Raw genomic sequence first — 13,923 nt, forward strand, 5'->3', positions numbered from 1 at the left:
TCCTAGACCCGGACAGACTGATCCTCACCATGGATGCAAGCCTGCGAGGGTGGGGAGCACACCTGCACAACGGGGTGGCACAGGGCCAGTGGTCCAGGGCCGAGCAGCACAACAGCATCAACCTGCTCGAACTCCGGGCGATCAGATTAGCACTGTGCCACTTCCAGGCCACGGTGCAAGGCCAGCACGTGCTGGTCCTGACGGACAACATCTCGGCCAAGGCACACGTGAACAGAGAGGGAGGCACGAGATCCCGCTCCCTGATGCTGGAATCAGAGGCCCTATTCGAGTGGGTGGAGAAACACCTGCTTTCGATCAAGGCAGACCACATTTCAGGGTCGGCCAATGTAAGAGCAGATTGGCTCAGTCGAACAACGATAGATCAGGCGGAATGGCAACTCCACCCCCGCCTCTTCAGCAAGCTCACCGCCAGGTTCGGAAGGCCAGTGTTGGACCTGTTTGCATCTCCGAGCAACGCCCAGCTCCCCCGGTTCGTGTCACGCTACCCGACACCACAAGCAGAGGACCACGACGCTCTACTCTGCAGGTGGCCAGCAGGCCTCCTTTACGCGTTCCCGCCAATCCCGCTGATCCCACGCCTGGTTCGAAAATTGCTGGCAGAGAGGGCCAATCTACTCCTGGTGGCCCCAAACTGGCCCCGAAGACCGTGGTTCGCAGACCTGGTGGCCCTGTCGGTGGAACAACCGTGGCTGATCCCGCCACACCAGGTGGTACTGTGCCAGGGCGAGGTCAATCATCCAGATCCTCAGTGGCTTCAATTAGCCGTCTGGCACTTGAGCGGGTCATCCTGAAAAAGGACAACTTACCTGATAGCGTCGTCAGCACCATTCAGGCAGCCAGACGCCCTTCAACAACTCATATTTACGAGGCATCATGGAAGGCCTTCTGCAGCTGGAGTTCCGGCCACCACGTGGACCCCACCTCAGCAACAGTTCAGGACATTCTAAGCTTCCTACAGGCCGGGTTAGACAAAGGGCTGGCCCCAGCCACCCTAAGGCGTCAGACGGCAGCGTTATCAACCGTCATATCCTGTGCACCTTACCAAACTCTATCACACCACCCACGTATCAGGGGGTTCCTCCACAGGGCTACGAACCTGCACCCACCGACGGTGCACCGTTACCCAACCTGGGACCTGTCCCTAGTCTTACAGGACCTAACAGGCCCTCCCTTCGAACCTCTGGCTTCCGTCAACCTCAAACACTTGACCCTCAAGGTGACCTTTCTACTAGCAATCACCTCAGCGAGGCGAGTCTCAGAGTTAGCGGCTCTGTCCATCCGTAGGGACCTCTGCATCTTTAGAGAGTCCTTGGTGGTCCTCCGTCTAGACCCGACTTTCATCCCAAAAGTGAATTTCTGGTTCCACTGGGCACAGGAACTTACCCTGCCGGACTTCTGCCCGGCGCCAAAAGACCACAGGGAGAGAAGGTGGCACACCCTGGATGTCCATCGAGCGATCCGGACGTACATAAACAGGACGGCGCCCTTCCGACGCACTGAAGCGCTCCTGGTCTCGTTCAACCCGGCCTCCATGGGCCAGAAGATCTCGTCCCCCACGGTCAGCAGATGGATCAGAGCCTGCATTGCCTTGGCTTATGACGTAAGCTCCAAGCCGCTACCGCACAACATTCTTCCCCATTCCACTAGAAGTGCGGCCACATCCGCAGCCTGGGCTACACAGGCTTCAGTAGCGGATATCTGCAGAGTGGCAACTTGGTCCTCGTTGTCACCCTTCATCCGGCACTACAAGATAGACGCTTATGATTCAGCCGAGGCGGCATTCGGCCGCCGGGTACTTCAACGTGTTGTGACCGGAGAGGACTCTGCGGGCAGTCAGCCCCCCACCCTAGGGGTTTAAGCTTGGGTATATCCCATCCATGGATAGTGGGAGCAGCGCACAGGAAAATGGACGTTGTCTTACCTGAACGTCCCTTTTCGGGGCGCTGCGTACACTATCCATTCCCGCCCATATCTATGGGCTGCCTGCCCGACTGTAGAGGGCTGGTTTCCGTTATGCAGTTAACCACGTTGTTTTAGTTTAGTTAATAAAGTTATGTGTGTTACTACACCACTAGTTGTCGTTGAGCCTTTTTTACGCCACATCTTCGCTCAGACTGGGGATCATGGGACTGGGGGTGTGGCTAGACAAGGGGAAAAGGGGAAGTCCCTGGGAAAGGTCTTTTTGTTTTAAAAGAACACTCAGTTGTTTGCCAAAGGCTGAAGCATTAACTCCCATCCATGGATAGTGTACGCAGCGCCCCGAAAAGGGACGTTCAGGTAAGACAACATCCAATCCATGCCTCCTTCTCCTTGTCTGATCTCCCAGCGCCTGGGGAAAGCCGGGTGTTGAAGGCTGAAAGGCTGGAGGCCCTTTGAGAATCTGGCTCGTATCTCACAAAGCTTCCTTGGCCTTAGAGAGTCCCTTTAGCAGTTTCTGCTGGAAGACAAGGGGACCGTTGAGAGAATCCAACACTCAAGAGTGGATCCTTTGATGTGTATAAAGGCTGCTACTCCGACTGAAGCTCTTTCCACACTCCAGGCACTTATGAGGTTTTTCTCCTGAGTGGATCCCTTGATGTGTATAAAGGTTGCCCCTATGACTGAAGTTCGTTCCACACTCCAGGCACTTATGAGGTTTTTCTCCTGTAAGGTGTTGTTAGGTGTTTTGTGCCAGCCATGGCAGTCTCTTCAAAGGCCACCAGATGTGGGCAAAGAGACACCTTTGATCCCACTGGTGGGTCAAGGGGCTCCGGCCCCTGCAGCCCCATTGGGGAAAGTTAATGGCCCTCCGGCCCCCTCACACGCCTTACAGGGACCCCTGTAAGAACCCCTGCACAGGGGCTGCTCCTTTCCCTTTTTGCCCTTTTGCTTTTACCCTTTCGCCTTTTCCCTGCTCTTGTTCTAGTCTCCTATGGGACTGACCCATGGGCTCAATCCAGGCATGGATGCCTCCATGCCTGGGACCTTATTTTACTCCACTTTTACTTCTAAATAAAGACTTAATTTGATTGCATCCTTGCGTACTGACCTTTTCTTGGAAGCGCCCTCAATGAACCATCGTTCTTCGTGAGATCCCTCACAAAGTGGTAGCAGAGGATGGTTTGAGGCAACGCTTCCAAGCCAGCAGAAGCAAGATGCCAGGAGGTTCCAGCAAGAACCCCCAAGAGATGGATGGCAGGACTTCCCCGGTCATGACCAGGAGTCTCCAAGCAAGGTTGGCAGCCCTGCATCCAGTCCCTGATGCGAGCTTCAATCCAGAGGAAGGTACAGATGATCTCTATGCCCCCAGAGGACCAGCGGAATGCAAGGGACCCCTTTGCATGCTTCCTTGCAGCTGCAAGCCACAGAGGAAGGCATGGAAGACCAACAGTCCACCCAGGACTGCCAGGACACCAGGGAGGAGTCCAGGGACCAGGCCACCCCCAGTGTGGACCAGCTCACTGGTGAGGAATGCAGAGAGCTGCTAAGAACGCTCCTAGCAACCCGGGGGACGCCAGGAGCCCAGCCACGTGGGATACCAGTGCAGGGGGCCTCTGGACACCAGGTAAGTCCTTCCCCAGTGCCTGCCCTGAGTCCTGCCAATGGTTCTCCTGCCAATGGTTCCTGCTAGTGAATTTCCTCTCATTCCAACACATAATTGTTGGAAAAAGGAAGCAGAAAAATCGGGCAATTTTGATAGGATCTAAGTTGGTTTCTTTCTGGATCTCTTTAACTGCTGGATCCCTCAACATTTGGAACTTGGCCAAAAGAGGGTCATGTGCCTTGGGGGTTCAGCATCATTAAGCTATGCGGTATTTTGTTTTGGCAGAAGTGGTTCAACGGAGATGGGATTTTGCTTTCTGTCCTGGACTGCTGTATGAGAAACGATGCCTGAAGTTCAAACTTTTGAGGAGAGAATTTCTCTCCCGCTGTCCTTAAACGTGGCACCATCCAATAATACTTTGGGGTCCTTGGGGATGTTTCAAAGTGGCCCTCTGGGATATCCAAGGGCAGGAAATTTCGGGGGGGACGAACCCATTTATTTAGGTATGACTTCTATTAAATTTGGAGAGGAGCCCAACTCCCAATAACTCTGGGTGGCTTATTGTATGGGGAATGGGGATTTTGCGGTATCCTTCCCCCAGGAGTGGGGAGGGAATGGGGATTGGCTAAATCCACATCAGATGGTTGGGAGGGGATTCTAACTTCTTTTATTCCTATTGTATTGCCTTAAGGACCCCAGATCCTGCTTTGCTTTCTCCCACCTATCACTTCTTTCTCAATAAAAGGATCCTTTTCAAATGCAAAATTTCACGAGTCTTTACTTCCTTGATTAAGGGGGAGAGGCCTGGCTTTACAGGTAGCCCAAGGATGGGTGGGTGTGAAGAGAACTTGCAAATGTGCTGGCAGATAAGCAGGTGTGTTGCTTTGCCAGCCGGCTGCAAGAATAAGAAAAATGAGGGAGGCGGAGGGCCATATCGCAGGGCACACTGGCCCCAGCAGCAGCTGCAACAGGAGCCTCTCCAAAGAGGGTGTGTGGGAGGAAAATATATACACACAGTCTCAACTTCTGCATCAGGTTTCCAAGGGCTCAAAAAAGATGGCAAAATCCAAATATGAAGGGGGCAGTATCGGAGGGGATTTCCCCCTCTGCTGTAGTTTTCCAAAGGTCCTTCAGAAAGGAGGAGCAAAGAGAAAGGAGAAGCTGGATCCAGGGAGGGAGGGGCTGGTAAGGCAGCTAGAGGTGGGGAGGGGCCGGCTGACTCAACCCTGCTTACTGTCTCTGGGACGTATTTTGCAGTTATCGCTCATGAGTTTGATATATTGCCCCCAAACTGTACAGGTAGTACTAGATCTTTACAGGTAGTACTTGGCAAGAAATGGCAGTGTTGATTTTTATTTTACCCTGACATTAGACTCAAGTTCCTTCAAATGTTGCAAAGTCAGAAGATATAAATGATATAAAAGATATATACGTGGGCCCCGTCCCCCAAACTGGCCATCACCCCCCACCCCCCCAGTGGTGGGGCCAGCACCTCAGGTTCCCAGAACTGAATACCTTATTTCCATTGAGAGGAATGCATGACATTTATACAAGCGCACACTTTAATAAAAGCAGACAATAACATAGAAGCCAATAAAGACTCTACCAGCTGCTCCCAATGCAGCATCTTCCCGCTTGTCTGGAACTGTAGAAGGCCTCCTGAATGTCTCTGGAGATTCTCCGTCATCCAGGTCATGGTTGTCCCAAAGGTGCTTTTTCAAGAAGCAGCTGGACTTTCTGGTTTTCCTTTGAAGGTATTTCGCTTCTCATCCAAGAAGCTTCTTCATTTCTGACTGGAGATACTTGTACAATGAGCACAGGAGCCCCCAGGGCTGTGTGCTCTCGCCACTTCTCTCTCTACACCAAGGGCTGCATCTCAAAAGATCCCTCTGTTAAAGTACTGAAGTTTGCAGATGACACAACAGTGACTGGTCTCATTCGAGACGACAATGGATCTGCATACAGTCTGGAGGTTGAACAACTAGCCTTGTGGTGCAACCACAATCTTGAACTAAATGCACTCAAAACCGTAAAAATGGTGGTAGATTTTAGGAGAAATCCTCCTATACTTCCACCCCTTACAATACTAGACAGTAGAGACTTCAGCCACGGCACACTTGCTCCAATTAGGCACTGAGTGGGATGACTATTTACAGGCAACTTATGAAGAGTATTAAGAGATTTCCTTTAATGAAAAGAAGGAATCCAGGACACAGAATCGGGTTTCATTTTATACTCCATGAAGTAGAAAAAGTACAAAATAAGAGTTGATTGCATTGAAGAAATCGGGGTCGATAAAAATAGATTTAAAAAGATAAAAATAAAAAATCGGATTTTAAAAAATTTAAATCAGATTTTTTTGGTCATTTTTTATCAAATTTATTTTAATAAAATACTTTTGGGGTAAAAATCTAGCTAAAGATAATTTTCTATTCAAGATACATTAATAATGTAGTTTATTCATCTTGAAATGGAGCTTGCTTGTGTAGCATGAAGCTGTATATTCTGCAATATTTAAATTTCTGGTAAACTCATTCAATGAATCCAAGCTCTGCAAGCAGAGATAACACGGACTGCACTGATACATTCACACAATTTCACAGTAACCGTGGGATAAATCATAAAGCGCAGGAATATTCCTTTATCCCATTCTTTTGCAAATCTATGTAGACTACAAACTCTATGATTGTGGGAAGAGAAATGTATCTGTACCACCAGGCTCCCAGTGTGAGGAGAAAGGGCAAGCAATAAAAATGGAAGTGAAGCCTTCTAAGCAGCTTATAAATGTATTAAAGAGCACCTGTCATTTCAGATCCATCAGGGCAGCACCTGCTAGCGGGCATCCACTCACCTCCTGCCAGCCACGACCCTCACCGAGTTGTGTCCCTGCCGCATCACCAGCCATCCCTTGAAAGTGAACGGGACTGTGGGTGAGTCAACAGCGGGTCTGAGGAGGAGACACTGCGGGACAGAGATGAGGGTTGCTCTTTAAAAAGTATGATATAAAAGGTTGATTTAAATCAAGCCTTCTTAATAGTGATTTGTATCATGATTTAAATCGACATGATTTAAATCAATTCCAACCTGGAAGAAATCATCCAGCTCAGTTAGTTACATCAGAGACATGGACAGGAACATCCCATAATATTAAGGATAACCACTGAAATGAGCCTTGCATTAAAAGAACATTCACATGGGAAATGGCACCAGGACTCTCTCTTGTGAAAAGGTACAATTTCAGCCAGTTGTACAATCTAGCATGTACAATTGAAACAGTCCTTTATTATTCAGCCTGAGAAAGTCCCTTATTTGGCAGTTATTATTTACCCTTATTGTCTTCTTTACCCAATTGAAGTAAAGATAAATAATTCCTCTCATTGGAATTATAATTATTATCAGGAATATCATTATTCTGTTGCTTTCTGGATACACTGAGGGCTGATGCACTTGAGACAAACATTTATTAATGTTTTTAAAGAGGGTACAGAAAGAAATGATACATATATTCAGTGCAGTGGTGGGTTTCAAATTTTTTTACTACCGGTTCTGTGGGTGTGGCTTGGTGGGCATGGCATGGCACAGTGGGGTGTGGCTTGATAGGCATGGCAGGGGAAGGATACTACAAAATCCCCATTTATTCCCTTATCAGCTTGGACTCGGGAGGCAGAGAATAGATGGGGGCGGGGCCAGTCAGAGGTGGTATTTACCGGTTCTCCAAACTACTCAAAAATTCCGCTACGGGTTCTCCAGAACTGGTCAGAACCTGCTGCAACCCACCTCTGATTCAGTGTCAGTAAACAAATGATCAAATGTTAAATACACTGATTGCTTATGAAGTTTGAACAACAGAAAACCTTGATTCTAGATAACATCCCACAAGAGACAAATTCATGGGTTGCATTAGTCCAGAGGAGCCAAAGTATCCAGTGCAGGATACTAATCTACATATAAGCGAAAACCACTCACGCATTAATCACGAAATCTCCAGAACCGTAAAGCCTACAAGCTTGAAATTTGCCACCTATGTTCCTCTTGGCTTCTAGGTGCTCACTAAGAAAGGATTTTTCGAAACGACCATCAGAGCATTAGTATTTCCTATATTATTATAATATGCTCTGATGCTAATTAGTTAGACGTTCAACTCCCCCTCCCAACTTGAAAATAACTCTGGAGGGAATGGGATAGCATAGGAGAGGCTTCTGTGGGGAAAGCCTCATGGAGAGAAGCGGCTAGAAAGCCTGAGGGAGAGAAGGGGATAGGAAGGAGGGGATCTATGGGGCCAGCCTGAGGGAGAGAAGCGGAGAGGCTTCTATGGGGAAGCCTGAGGGAGAAAAGGGGATAGGAAGGAGGGGATCTACGGGGAAGCCTGAGGGAGAGAAGGGGATAGGAAGGAGGGGATCTATGGGGAAGCCTGAGGGAGAGAAGGGGATAGGAAGGAGGGGATCTATGGGGAAGCCTGAGGGAGAAAAGGGGATAGGAAGGAGCGGATCTATGGGGAAGCCTGAGGGAGAAAAGGGGATAGGAAGGAGGGGATCTATGGGGAAGCCTGAGGGAGAGAAGGGGAGATGACAGGAGAGGCTTCTGGGGGGCCAGCCTGAGGGAGAGAACGGGAAAGCCTAGTAATGGGGGACTCTCGCTATCCTGACAACTGGGGAACACCTAGTCTCTGCAGCTAGTGGGAGATCAAAGAGGTCCCCAATGGGTCTGATTCATTTGAAAAATTCTTATAACTGCCCATCTTTCAGTCAACTCAGTGCAGCTCCCAAAAACCGTTTTAAAAATAAAGAAAAACCTGGGGCCAATCCATGCCACCTTCTCCTTGTCTCATCTCCCAGCACCTGGGGAAGAGCCTGGTGTTTAAGGCTAAAAGAGTGGAGGCTTTTTAAGAATATGGCTCATATCTCACATAGCTTCCTTGGCGTTAGAGAGTCCCTTGTAGGGGTTTCTGCTGGAAGACAAGGGGACCATTCAGGGAATCCAACTGAGAGCTTCAGATGCTTGGGGATGGTCTTAATAGGTCCCCACATTTGGGAAATCCACATAGATTATATCAAACAATGGCAGGGAGAAGCTCCTTCCCACCCGCAACAATGAAGGCCAAATGAGCCCTAGATTCAGCCACAGCACACTTGCTCCAATTAGGATCTGAGTGGGATGAGCATTCAAAGGCAATTTATTAAGAGTATTGTAACAAAGAGATTTCCCTCAATGAAAAGAAGGAATCCAGGACACAGAATCAGGTTTCATTTTATACTCCAAACAGTAGAAAAAGTACAAAACAACAGTTGATTGCTTAGAAGAAATCAGTGGATAGAAATCAATTTAATTTAAAAAAAAATAGATTTTTTTTAATTGAAATCGGGTTTTTTATTTTTAGCAAATTCATTTCAATAAAATGCTTTTGATGTAAAAATCTATCTAAAGATCGTTCTATATTTAAGATGTATTAACAATTTAGTTTATTCAGCATGAAATGGAGCTTAGTTATGAAGCATGAAGGGGTATTTTCTGCAATATTTAAATTTCTGGGAAACTCATTCAATGAATCCAAGTTCTGCAAGCTGAGATAACATGCACTGCACTGATACATTCACACAATTTCACAGTAACCATGGGCCTTTTTGCTAGTGATTTACATAATAAATTAAATCGTGATTTAAATCAACCTGATTTAAATGAAATCCACCCTGGAAGAAATCATCTTGCTCAGTTACAGCTACATCAGAGACATGGACAGTAACATCCCATATTACAATAATGAGCCTTGCATTAAAAGAACGTCCAGATGGGAAATGGCATCATGAGTCAGGAAAGTCTGTTGTGAAAAAGTACAATTTCAGCCAGTTGAAACATCTCATATGTACAATTGAAAAAGCCCTTTATTATTCAGCCTGGGAAAGTCCCTTATTTGGCAGTTATTATTTACCCTTCTTAATATCTTCTTTACTCCGCCCTCATATTGGAATTATTATAATTATCATGAATATCATTATTCTGTTGCTTTGTATGTACACTGAGAGCTTAAGACAAATTCCTAGTGTGCCTATTCACACTTGGCCAAATTTAATGTGCAATTCAATTCAATGCCTGAGATACACTCTGGGACCGAAGGTTTTTCACACTCATGTTTATAATTTTTCTCCCGCGTGAATTATTTTGTGTCGATGGAGGCCGCGACGCTGAGTATAGCTCTTTCCACACTCCAGGCATTAATGTGGTTTTTCTCTGGAATGGATTTTTTGATGGAGTGAAAGTTTTCCTCTCTGACCGAAGCTTTTTCCACACTCCAGACATTTATATGGTTTCTCCCACGAGTGGATTCTTTGATGTCTCTTAAGATGTCCTCGCCGACTGAAACAGTTTCCACATTCGAGGCATTTATGTGGTTTTTCTCCTGTGTGGACACTTTGGTGTCGACGGAGGCTACTACGCTCATTAAAGCTCTTTCCACACTCCAGGCATTTGTAGGGTTTTTCTCCTGAGTGGATTCTTTGATGTCCGTCAAGGGTTCCTTTCTGACTGAAGCTCTTTCCACACTGCAGACATTTATGCGGTTTTTCTCCTGTGTGAATCATTTTATGTCCGTACAGAGCTCCTCTCGTACTGAAACACTTTCCACATTCCAGGTATTTATGTGGTTTTTCTCCTGTGTGGACTCTTTGATGTCGACAGAAGTTTGAACCATTACTGAAGCTCTTTCCACACTCCAGGCATTTGTAGGGTTTTTCTCCTGTGTGGATTCTTTGATGGCTATCAAGACTTCCCCTTTGACTGAAGCTCTTTCCACACTCCAGGCATATATTCGGCTTGTGGATTCTTAGATGTTTTTCAAGGATTTGAATTGTTTTGAAGGATTTTTTACATTCCCCACATTCATACTCTTCTTGTAAATGCACTCTTTGATGTCTATAAAGGCTGCTCCTCTGACTGAAGCTCCTTCCACACTCCAGGCATTTGTGAGATTTTTCTCCTGAGTGGATTATTAGATGCCTTTGAAGATGGCTGTTTCTTTTAAAGGATTTTGTACATTCCGGGCATTCGTATTTTTTTTCTTCTGAATGGATTTGTTCATGTCTATCAAAATTGCTCCAATGATCAAAGGTCTTTCCACACTCCAGGCATTTAAATGGTTTCTCTAATGAGTGGATTCTTACATGTTTTTCAAGGATTTGAATTGTTTTGAAGGATTTTTCACATTGCCAGCATTGGTACCGGATTTCTAAATGGAGTCTTTGATGTGAATAAAGGTTTCCCCTTTGACTGAAGCTCTTTCCACACTCCAAGCATTTATGAGGTTTTTCTCCTGAGTGGATCCTTAGATGCCTTTGAAGATGGTCATTTCTTTTGAAGGATTTTTCACATTCTGGGCATTTGTATTTCTTTTCTCCTGAGTGGATCCTTAGGTGGCTCTGAAGCTGTCCATTACGTTTGAAGGTTTTCCCACATTCCGGGCACTGATATTTCCTTCCTTCCTCCAGGATCCTTTGGGGATTCCCGGGTCTTCCGAAGGAGCCTCCGCCCTCCAGGCATTTCTTCGGTTTCTCTATCAAATGGATCCTTTGATGTCTAAAAAGGTTGCTGGTATGACGAAAGTTCTTTCCACACTGCAGGCAATTATAAGGCTTCTCTCCCCAATGGATCCTTTGATGTGTATAAAGGCTGCTCCTCTGATTGAAGCTCTTTCCACACTCCAGGCACTTGTGAGGTTTTTCTCCTGAGTGGATGCTAAGATGCCTTTGAAGATGGTCGTTTCTTTTGAAGGATTTTTCACATTCCGGGCATTTAAATGGTTTCTCTGCTGTGTGGATTTTTAAATGGTTTTCAAGATTTCCGTTTGTTTTGAAGGTTTTTCCACATTCCGGGCACTGATATTTCTTTCCTCCCTCCTGGATCCTTTGAGGCTTTGGGGGTCTTCCGAAGGAGCCTCCGCCCTCCAGGCCCGTCTCGGGGTCTCCGCCCGTTTCCTTCTCCCCGCATCGCCCTCCAGGCAGCCGTCTTTCCCGGGCTCCCCCTGGGCTCATCCCTCCTGCAGCCTTGGAGCCCCACGGCCTTTCCCCGCCGTCTCCAGTGGAAGCCGCGCCGGGACCAGGCAGGGCTGCTCCGTGGGGCCCGCTCGCCTCCTCCTCCTCTCGGGCGGCGCCTCTTTCCTGCATCTGCCGCCATCCTCCGTCCTCCTGCAGGGGAGAGACAGAAGAGGGTCACGGCTGCGTCCCCTTCCCCGCAGGGGAGGCCCAGGCACAAGCCCCCCCCCGCCTCCCACGGGCCTCCCGGGCATTCTCCCGGCGGACATGGCCTCCTTCCCAGCCTCCCGTCTCCCTCCCCGCCCTCAAGATTAGGCCTTGGGCTCCCAGACCTGCCTTCTCCGGAGAGACCCTCCTGGACTTCAACTCCCAGCATTCCCTGCGCCCAACCTGCATCATCCTGGCTTCTCTGTCGCCGATTCAGGCAGCTTCCTCATTGCCCGTTTTAGTTCCGGAAGTGGAGGCTTCACGCCCTTTTTCCTCCAAAAGTTCCGTTTGTTCCTTTGGAGGGCCCGTCCCAAGGAATCCTCCTGCCAATCGTCACCGTCTCCAGAGCGACCAATCAGCGTCTTTGTTTCTTCAATCACCTGGATTGCGCCTGCGCGGTGCCCACGGTTGTTATGGTTCCCCGGGGTGGTGGGGCGGGGCTTCCCTTGAACTTTGGGGTCCGCTCTCCCCCCTCCCCCGCTCTGTATTGAGGGAGGGGGAGGTCATCTCTTTGATGCAGGAAAATTCTTGATCCCGGATGTAAAAATTCAGAATTTTATGTACGAAAGGAGACCATCTCCAGTTAAAGAGGACGTAAGGATGAGAACCTCCTGCCAATGGTTGCTGCTAATGAATTTCCTCTCATTCCAACACATAATTGTTGGAAAAAGGAAGCAGAAATATCGGGCAATTTTGATAGGATCCAAGTTGGTTTCTTTCTGGGTCCCCCTTTTTTTTTTTATTTGATTTATATGCCGCCCTTCTCCGGAGACTCAGGGCGGCTTACAATGCGTTAAGCAATAGCCTTCATACTTTTGTATATTTATACAAAGTCAGCTTATTGCCCCCACAAACTGGGTCCTCATTTCACCTACCTTAGAAAGGATGGAAGGCTGATTCAACCTTGAGCCTTGGAGAGATTCAAACCAGCAGTAAATTACAGGCAGCTGTGTTAATAACAGGGTGCGTAGACCACTGTACTATCAAGGCTCCCTTTAACTGCTGGATCCCTCAACATTTGGAACTTGGCCAAAAGAGGGTCATGTGACTTGGGGGTTCAGCATCATTAAGCTATGCAGTATTTTGTTTTGGCAGAAGTGGTTCAAGGGAGGCGGGATTTTGCTTTCTGTCCTGGATTGCTGTATTACTTTGGGATTCAGGAAAAGGTGCTACACGTAAGCAGAAATAATAGAGGGAGCTCATCTGGGATGATGGAACAAGACACAAAACAACGTGGGTACACAAAGGGTGCGATGGGAAGTTCATCCAGAGCTACATTAATGAGTGGAGTTTCCCTTGGCAGAGGTAGTCTATATCCAAAAATCTGCCTTTTGTAAAAAAAAATATGAGAAATAGGCAGCTTTAGTGATTGGTTTGGTTGCCTCGTTCAGACATTTGCCTGGCATTGGTGTACGTAGAAAAGGTGGAGCAGGTGAGGTTTGATAGGCACCTGTCATCTCCTTGGGAATTCTGATGGCTTTATGAGCTCATGAATGCAGGTCATAAACTGTCATTTACTGTCAGTTATCAGAGTGAAGGTGCCTTCCAAGAGGTGGGTTGGTTTCAGAAGGGCTCCTGGACTCTGGGAAATCTTCCCTGTATTTCTAGCCAATTGATCAGAGTTGCATTGGAAAGCTGAAAATGCTCCTTTCGACCCTTCTTAGGAAAGGGAAGCAGGGAAAAAATGAGAAAATGGAATAATAAAAGACACCGATTGCTTGTGAAGTTTGAACAACAGAAAACATTGATTCTAGATAACATCCCACAAGGGACAAATTCATGGGTTGCATTGGTCTTTTGTAGCTGGGTTTGTGTCTTTCTTGAAAGCTGCAGATCTGTTCAAAGGCTTGCAGAATACTCTTGTCATGTAGTTGCTGAAAAAGCAAGTTCCCACATACCAAATAAAGAGCCTTCGTTAGGAGAGGAAAAACAAGCATTCTTCAACTTACAAAAGAGGCATGGACTACCATGTTAAAAGGGCTAAATATGTCATTTTAAATTAAATAAATAAATAAAAATAAATAAATTAGTGATGAAGCCTAAACTTAGGGCCGTGATGCTGGACCTATGGCATACCAGCCGTCGCCCCAGCTCAGCTCCACCATGTATGCAGATGTGCCTCCCGTCAACTGGTTTTCGGATCCTAGCAGC

The 13,923-nt window shown here is 47.3% G+C and overlaps 1 protein-coding gene across 3 annotated transcripts; it reads right to left on the reverse strand.

The window, feature by feature from the left end:
• Window positions 1-8,699: 8,699 nt before the first annotated feature.
• LOC148111741 (uncharacterized) lies at window positions 8,700-13,848 on the reverse strand. 3 transcript variants are annotated; one of them, XM_087879778.1, is made up of 2 exons: window positions 11,902-13,848; window positions 8,700-11,718 (listed from the first exon to the last, which is right to left on the reverse strand). In XM_087879778.1, exons 1-2 carry the CDS (start codon window positions 11,962-11,964, stop codon window positions 9,754-9,756), a joined length of 2,028 nt encoding a protein of 675 aa, XP_087735904.1. In that variant the 5' UTR covers window positions 11,965-13,848; the 3' UTR covers window positions 8,700-9,753. The 3 variants fall into 3 exon arrangements, with proteins under 3 accessions (XP_087735904.1, XP_087735905.1, XP_087735906.1); XM_087879779.1 differs by having other exon boundaries at window positions 11,956-13,847; XM_087879780.1 differs by having other exon boundaries at window positions 11,898-13,847.
• Between the last annotated feature and the right edge of the window lie 75 nt (window positions 13,849-13,923).

The sequence above is a fragment of the Pantherophis guttatus genome, chromosome 16, assembly GCF_059756535.1.
Source record: "Pantherophis guttatus breed Tessera chromosome 16, ASM5975653v1, whole genome shotgun sequence".
Classification (NCBI taxonomy): domain Eukaryota; kingdom Metazoa; phylum Chordata; class Lepidosauria; order Squamata; family Colubridae; genus Pantherophis; species Pantherophis guttatus.